The sequence below is a fragment of the Vittaforma corneae genome (assembly GCF_000231115.1).
Source record: "Vittaforma corneae ATCC 50505 unplaced genomic scaffold supercont1.12, whole genome shotgun sequence".
Taxonomy (NCBI): domain Eukaryota; kingdom Fungi; phylum Microsporidia; family Nosematidae; genus Vittaforma; species Vittaforma corneae.
Window position 1 is genome coordinate 56362 of NW_006889845.1, and position 8754 is coordinate 65115.

General features: G+C 35.0%; 3 protein-coding genes across 3 annotated transcripts; all 3 read right to left on the minus strand.

Moving 5' to 3' along the window:
* Positions 1 to 6: 6 nt before the first annotated feature.
* On the minus strand, positions 7 to 3816 carry VICG_01369 (atypical/PIKK/ATR protein kinase; the record flags this gene model as incomplete). Its single annotated transcript, XM_007604753.1, has 1 exon — positions 7 to 3816. One exon carries the CDS (start codon positions 3814 to 3816, stop codon positions 7 to 9), a length of 3810 nt encoding a protein of 1269 aa, XP_007604815.1.
* A 32-nt stretch (positions 3817 to 3848) lies between these two features.
* VICG_01370 (uncharacterized protein) lies at positions 3849 to 5744 on the minus strand (the record flags this gene model as incomplete). Its single annotated transcript, XM_007604754.1, has 1 exon — positions 3849 to 5744. One exon carries the CDS (start codon positions 5742 to 5744, stop codon positions 3849 to 3851), a length of 1896 nt encoding a protein of 631 aa, XP_007604816.1.
* Positions 5745 to 6305: 561 nt separating this feature from the next.
* Positions 6306 to 8156, minus strand: VICG_01371 (uncharacterized protein; the record flags this gene model as incomplete). The annotated part of the gene is made up of 1 exon (XM_007604755.1): positions 6306 to 8156. One exon carries the CDS (start codon positions 8154 to 8156, stop codon positions 6306 to 6308), a length of 1851 nt encoding a protein of 616 aa, XP_007604817.1.
* Positions 8157 to 8754: the final 598 nt, after the last annotated feature.

The window sequence follows — 8754 nt, forward strand, 5'->3', positions numbered from 1 at the left end:
ACCTATTTATATAAATGCCATCCATCCTATGTACATTGATCCTAAGTTGTTTATGTCTGTGGCTTCTCCTATCAGCTCTTCTACCTTAAAATCAACATCCTCAAAATCTAATTTCTTATTCATTCCGTCAATAATCTTAACCGGCTCTGTCTTTCTCCTAGCCCATTCAAATAAAGGGTCAAATACAAAAGAGAGCAGATTGGCCTGTATTACATCCCTGTTATTTCTCAGTACTTCAAGCGTATACTTTAATGTATGCTTATATGTTCCTTCTAACTTCAACACCCCAAATCCATCTATTATATTCTGGGTCAATCTGAAAGGCACTTTCTCGGGTATTTCTAGACTTTTAGCCTTATCAAAAATACAGTTCAGATCAACATGAACCGTATCCCCCGTCATCCTGTCAAAATGTATATTTTCGCTATGTCTGTCTCCTAGTCCCATAAACCATCCTACAATATTCATTATGGCATACGTTCTGATATAACTTTCCCTACATCTGTAAAACTGGTACGGATCAGTATATGTCTCTTTGAGATATCTGTTATAGACTGGCTTAAACCTCTCCATTAGTGATGCCATGTTGTTGGTGCCTATCATTTTCGTTCTTAGGAATTTCTGCACTGTTTCATGAGTGATTTCATGGTAGGTATGAACTATCTCTTTCAAATTGTAAAGATTGGGAACAAACTCAATAATACCTGACTCGTGGTTAAAGGGAATAACATTATACTTTCTAATGTAATATTCATCGCTTATAAATAGCTTGTTTAGAAGATTGTCTAGATCCATAAATCTACTGTCTTTCCTTAGATCGTCTTTAAACTTGACTATCATTGGATACTCTCTTCCATCCTCCCCCACTAAAGTTATCTTTTTGGGCATTTGTAGGGATCTAAACACTACAATATCGTTCTTAATGTTGTTGATTTCAGTTAACTGCCCTGGAACGTTAATCTTGGCTGGAAACAGACTCCTGATATCCGGAAACTTTTCCATACATAGCTTTGTTCCATTATGCCTGGCTATACTCGCAAACTTCTCAGAACAGTTCTTTATATCCATGAACAGCTTCCTCCTTTCAAGGCTGAGATTCTCAATAATCTCCACCAATACTTTACTTACCTCAGTCTTCTTTGAGTTAAACAAAAATAGAGTGTTCCAGTGGGTCTGATAAGGATACTTTTCCAGCATGGTGGATACTATTTCCTTGTAGAATTTAACAGTATCGGTTTCCAAGGATAGCTTGGTGCTAATTTGGTTATAAAATGGAATGAGGTTAGACAAATATTCTTTCTTTATGGTCTCAATCATCTCTCCCACTATTTTCATATGAGTTCTGGGAATGTTGGCTATTAAGTGGAAGAACCTAGGAATGGCCTCGTGATTTGAAGTAAAGGACTTGAAATAGTACTTTATGGAGACAAGAGCATCATGTTTTTCAAAGTATTTAGCAGTAAGAAAGTATAATCTTTGGATATGTCCCAAGTATTCACTTAAATTTTGCATGTTAATACTAGCATTATTTCTGATATTTGTATTGTCTGCTTTCAGTTTGTCATATGCTAGATTAATGATTGATGCATTCCCACGTTTCTTTTTGTTAGCAGAATTATTGGGAGCAATACCATTAGCAATTGCAGTATTAATAAAAGTAATATTACCGTTGGTATTTCCATTAATTTTCGATATATCATTCACAGCATCAATCCCATTGCTATCATTATTGTCACAGCCATTGATTTTGTCATTTAGTATTCTTTCTAGGTCGGATATTCCTTCTTCAAACATCCCCTTACTCTGTCCTATTTCACACAGCTTAACCGTAGCTTTGAAATAATCAATAGAATCCTCGGGACACTGCAGTCTCATTCTTCTTAGCAGCTCCTTGGCTTCGTTTTGATGCTTCTGTTCTATTTTAATAAGAGAGTGATCATATAAAACAGAATATTCCTTTTTTAATACTATTCTGGCGATTTCTTCTTCTGCCTTTTGGAATTCTTTCTTTTTCATAAGATACTTTATCAATTCCAAATCCACTGATCTTGAAAATTCCTTGCAGTGTATTTTAGACTCTAAGTATTTATGCACTTTCAGCAATAAATCCGGATTTTTACTAATCTTTCTCCTTTTCTCAATCAATCTTACCGTATCCACTATAGTACTATTATTACCATTGCCATTAGCACTCATATTACCACTGTGTGAATCTTCATTACAAAGCTTAATGCCGCTAAAGCTACTATTAGTAAGGCTATCGCCAATCTTGCTCATGTTTATTAATAGTTCAAGATCCTTAAGTATGTGAATGACTATATCAGGATCCTTTCCTAGCAGTATATTCTCCACCTCTTCAGATTCATTGCACTCAAGGATCTCTCTTAGAATCTTAGAAATAAAGACATCCCTAGGAGATATTGAAAATGACCCAAAATTAGTTAGTAGCTTATCAAAGCTTCTAACACTATTGGGTGTACTATGGGTTATATTAGTATTAGCAGATAAATCTTCTAAACACTGCTGAGCTGCTTTATAATTTTTGCCCAAAATAAGATCAAAGAAAAGGTTCAATGTTGAATATTCACTATTCTGAACACCTGTAAATTGAGATGATGTGTACAGTGGTGCATTTGTATTAAACCCCTTCACTCTGACAGTATCATTGATCATGTAATATGCTATTTGGAGCAGCTCGATATCAGTCTCTTTATCTTCCAGGCAGTATATTAAACTGTAGTAATCTCTGGCCTTTAGAGCATAGTCTAAATAGGACTTTCTACTGACAACTGGCTTGCCAATAAATGTATTGATTTCCAAAAGGAATCTGAGAATATCAGGATTTGATGTATCAATGTCATTGAAGAGATCGCAGATATCGTTTTTATCAGCAATGTCATCATTAATGTCGCAAGTGCCGTGCAGTACTATTTTTATAAGACACAAGCATGAGAACTCTAAAGTACAGTCATCAAAGAGTACAAGGTATTTCATAAATTGGAACTTCTTGGTTTTGGAGTATAAAATAGAAAAGACGGACTCCAAAAAGGACCTGTAAGATGACAGATCCATCTCCTTCGCTGGCTTTAATGTAAATTTATATTCAAACTTGGTGTGTCTGAACTGCTGAATGAAGTTCTCAGTTTCTGGGTCAAAACCTCCTTTGATTGACTTTAGAAATTCCTGGATGGTAAAGGCGAAAAGGTCTTGTCTTTCATAGTTGATTTTCAAAAGAAATTTTTCAAGAATGCTCTTGGAAATATCAGAGACATCGGAAAAGCTAATGGCTGAATTTTGTTTGATTGTGTCATAATTAGTATAACTATATTTGATGTCACCAAACAAGGCCTTTGTGTGAATGGGCAGACTGGAAGGCTTAAGTGAATGAACCAAATTACGAAAAATTTTACTCTTTTCATAGAAAAACAAAAATTTTTCAATAAAAACGTGATCACTAATGAAAAGAGACTGACTAACTTGTTCCTTTGGTGTAGTATACTGAGGAGTGTGATCCTTTATGCTATTATATAAAGCTAATAAGCCGTTATTTAATCCAGTATTTATATTAATAGTTGTCAATTGGTCATGATTAGCATTGGAATTTTTGCAGTGCTTATTTTTATTTCCTTGTTCATTTATTTGGCTGTTATTAGCACCATCTTTTTGAGTAGTGTCAAATGGACAGACATTGTACCTAAAGGGCCTCTTTTCGTCTGAAAAGTATCTAGCTAGCATCTCATAGATCTTCACTTCTAAATTAGGAATGTACGGAATGTCCTCTATCTTCTCGAATGGATCAATAAGATATGGGCTCATAAGCTTAGAGTCTTGGAAGGTCCTTAACCACTCTAGGAAATACTCTGCACATACACAAACTCATTATTTAGAAAAAACTCCACATATGGCCAAACATAGCTAAAATACAAATTGAGATTGATCTGCTCCAACACAAACTTCATTATCTTATAGATACACGTTTTCTTATTGTATGTTCCTTGAGTATATGCACTCTTTACTTTAAACAAGATATGGCTAAGATTCTTCTTTACAAACAAGGAAATCGAAGGTTTAAAGAACTGGTTGAGATTGGAAAAGTAGTCCTGGAACATAAGCCCAACAAGAATATCAACATCATCCACCTGCTCTGTATAGGATTGGTTCATAATTCTTTGAACTACTACATACTTTATATTATTTTCTATGAAGCTATGGGTGAAATTTGGTGAGGGATATAAAATATTAAAAATATGATAGATGTTTCTAGAAACAAACGATTCAGCAGAAAGTGAAAACATATCAGCAATTAAAGACAGTCGACTGTGCAAGAACTCTCTGTCCATCAGAGTAGTATTGGAGATGTCATTGATGCTGCTATTGGCCTCTTTCAGAATGTAATATTCAAGTACCATGTCCATGACTAAATTAAACTCAGTGTTAAATCTTTGAATGATATTTTTATAGACTAATTTCACAAACATTGATGAATTCCTGTATGACTGTAAAAGTGTTATAAACCCCGCAAAGTACAACTTTTTGGTCTTCATAAAACAAGGAAGTGCTTTGATAGCACTGTAAGGATATGACTCTGAGGCTTTAAAAAAGGATATTGTGACCGATTCATTCTCGCCCTCCATCTCAAATAAGCTAAAGGCGCTTATACACAGCTCGATAAGCTTAAATTCGTTCTTGTTTTCATTCTTTTTCTTGAATAGCTTTATGCTTTCTGAAATGTATAGTTTCAAGAGTATTTTCAAATATTTAGAAAGTCTAAGAGAAGGAAAGTGTAAAAGAATGGTATAAACCACAGGGATATCATTTTCCAGAATGGCCTCTTCAAATACGCCATGGATGTCTCCATCTTGGATACGATGTCCTGGCATTGGATCACTAAGTTGAGAGGTATCGCCAAGATAGGAGGGTTTGGACGACGTCCCCCGACACTTTTTGAAGCAGTACTTACAGATTGATGAATGGTCCGCATTGGTTTGACAAAGACTTAGAAGAATCTTGTCCTTCTCTGAAATGTTATAGATCTGATTGGAATCAACAAGGAGAAGATCGTCAAAAGAATACTCGCGTGCATTAACTCTTCCATTGCAATCCAAAATGGCAACTAGCAAGGGTTCCTTTAGCTGCTTCCTCAAGTTTTCTATGGTAAATGTATTAGCACCTGGGTTTTCTTTTAAATTGATTGCCATCTTCTCATTTTCTACTAATCTGAATATCGTTTCTTTTAGTACATGAAAATACTTGTTGTCTGAATATTCTTTCTCAGCTACGTTGGAATCGTCAAGATCGTTTAGTTTAAAACGAATCTTAGGTTGAAAAGAACTTATATCCACACCACTGAATAATTCGAAAGTAGAATAATCGTCTAACATTTCTCTTATAAAGCAATAGTTCAGCAGAAACTCCTCTCCATTGTAGCTGAGGGCGCTTAGGTTGGGAATATTGCCATTGAAAAGACAAACTTTTCTTAGATTCAGACTTTTGAAAAGTTTGTACGTTGATTTTCTCATTGGATACTTCAAAATAAGTGACAGAACTGTTGTTTCTTCCATATTGTATGTGGTTCTTTTCAAGAGCATTAGAAACTCATCTAAGTCTTCTTTTCTGAGTATGAAGATAATCTCATTAAGAAATTTCACATCCTCTAACTTGTTCATAGATGCTTTAAATACCTCTATGGCAGTATTCGGATTCAATTGAGAAAGGAAAAGATTCTTCCAATAGTGCTTCTTCATTGGGATCAAAAAATCTTTTGATGAACAAAGCATAAAATTAAAATGCAAATGAAATTGGATTTATGTTTAAACAAATAATATATTTATTTTGCAATATCTGTTCAATTTCCAGCAACTTTCTGCTTGCTGAAATCTTGAATATCTCCATGAACTAAAAACACAGCTAGCTAATAAAACTGTAAAGAAGATGGCTGTAGCTGTTCGTTTTCACTATATGATTGCTGTCAAAATGTAGCTAATCAAAAATATTGATCTGATTTATCCTCTTGAATCGAAAGGGTCTACTTTGTTTTTAATATGGAACAAGAAGCAGTTCCGGTGCTTATAATTGCATTGCGTACACTCATGCTGTTGCTGACAGGAATTAGAGCATCGAGGGGCCCAAAGAGTTGGCAATTACAAGCATACTCCTTCACACAAATATTTCATTTAACATTATTTGCAGTGACTTTACAGTTTAATTAGCGTTCAAGAAAGTGATATTGCTCGACTAATAATACTAAACTAAGAAAAGACATTTGCACAGTTTATTATGTAAAAACACTACTTGGATGTCCAGTTTCAATCGGATTCTTCCATCAAGCACATCTCTCTTTCAAAAGAATCAGACTCGTCGACCTCACAGGCGTAATGGTGCTTCTCGCAGAAGTTAAACAGCATTGCTCTAAATTCTGCATCCCCTTTCTGGCGCTTATTGAGTATCTCAATGTACTTTTCGTGTATCTCAGGATCAAAGCTGTCCAGCAAAAGCAAGATAATTCTGTACTTCAGTCTCTCACCAACCTTCTCTTTCAGCAAAGTATTAATGACCTGAGTCTGCTGGCTTTGCTTTCTTGCAAGAAATGAAATGGCCTGTGCATAGTCTAAAGCAAGTGTCTTGTGCTTTTCATATATCCTTGGAATTGAAAAAAGATAAAATCCTATCAAAAAGGAACTTGTATTCTCTTCTTCTATCATGTTTTTCATAGTTTTAGCTAGAGGTATGCTTGTATCCAAGGTGAACACAATGTCTTTAACTTCGTTAAAAAACTTCTTGAAGTTCTCCTCATTCTCAAAAATCGATGGCTGTGATAGAACTAAAAGTAGAAACCTTGGAGATTTTTTCATTTTTGCAAATAGTGCATTTGTTTCATAGTCCGTTGAATTAAAAAACCATCTAAGAAAATCAAGAATGTTAATCTTGCAGAACTCTGGGTTTAGGATCATCGAAATACACTGCGAGAATTGAATTTTGCTGACGTTATCCAACGGACTATTCTTGACTTTCTCAATCATTTCAATAGAAAGTCTATTTGTCTCCTTTTTATATAGAATGTACCTCCCCAGCTGTTCTAATATTACGCACAGCTTGGAAATTAAATGCTTATCAATCAGTTGGTTGATCAAATTAAATATTTCCTGGGACGTGAACAATCCAAACTTATAGCATTCTGCGATGAGAATCAAGTCTTTGTCTGTGTTCTGGCATGAAAGTATTGAGCCACAGTAGCTTTTGCTGTTTTTAATAGCTTTCGACAATATCCTAGCTAGACTAGGAATAAATTCAACGTATTTCTTTTTATTTATAATCTTTGTAATGAGCTCCGGGTGACTGCAGATGTTTTGACCTATGTAATCAAGCATGTAAGGCTCCAGCTTTTTCTTCTCAATATTCTTTATCATGGACATGCTAAACGGCGGAAATACAAACTCACTGGGAACTTTTGAGTCTTCATAGAAACTAAATTCTCCCGGTACTGGCTTTACAATTTCTATATAGCTGTTGGGAATCTTTAGATCCTCATTGATCTTTAAAATGCCAGCGATTTCTTTCAAAATTTCAAAGTTATCTTCGTTTATCGTTTTTATTTCATCTTCAATATTAGGAACAAACACTGACTTGTCGATATCAAAGAATTTAAGGGAGTACAGGATAAAGGATAGCCGTTGGCCCTTCAAAGTCTTTAGCAGAGTTTGTGCAACTGTTTCTAGTGTTGTATTTGGCATTTTCTTTTGCTTTGTATTGAGAATAAAGATCTCCAGGAGAATGCAGCAGAAAGTCCAGTTGTTTGAGTGCCCTTTTTTCAGAGACGAGACGAGATAGCCCATGAGCGATGAGTCAAAGGAAAAGAGATAGACGACCTCCACGATTTTATGGATGTAGTCAAAGGTAGACTGCAGCACGGCAGGCGTACTCTTTGAAGGAGGAGAGGCGATTATTGGGTTTGAAAGTAGATTGTTTACAATCTCAGTGTGGAACTTATTAAAATTTTCATTTTCAAGTTCTTCAAGCAGGGAAATGAAATTTTCTGTGTGGAGACATTTTAATTTGTTGATGATGGACTGCTTTTTCTTTAGTTTTGAACTTTGGTTAGAATGGTTTTTGAGAATTCTCAAACTTCCTCTTTTTTCAAGCCACGTGTGGGTATCCATGGGGCAGACTATGCTGAAGTCAAACTATTTACATTTTGGCAAGAATAAGGGCAATGGTGATAGTTCACTTATTAATTATGCAGGCATGGTGTTCGATAGCTTAATAAAATCGCTTATGTTATTAAGGCATGCATTGATGCCTTTAAAATATATATTTAATGAATAAACAAGCTTTTTATTCAAGGTCATAAAGCTCCACTGAAGTTTGTTTCTTAGCACGGGCTATGGCTTTGGATCAAATTTTTAATAAAAATTGTTAAAAATTTTAGCTAAATGAATAAGCTTATCTATTTCATTTCTTCCATGTCATTTGCTTGTCGTGTAGGTTGGATTTATTTTTATTGGCATCGTCTGGGCTGTTGGGCCTCTTTCTTCATCAGGCTTGTACAGCATAGCTTCATCCTGCTTTGCCACATCTCCCTTTTTTTCACGTCCTGTTTCAACTGTTAAAATGCTAAACTGCAATATCAAAGAGGATAATGCTAGGAATAGTATGCTAACACATAAAATACCTCCAAAAAAAGCCTGAATACTTGCAAATACGCCTGTCATTATCGACATCATCAGTATCAAAAGAATAAAAATAGTCAAAATCATT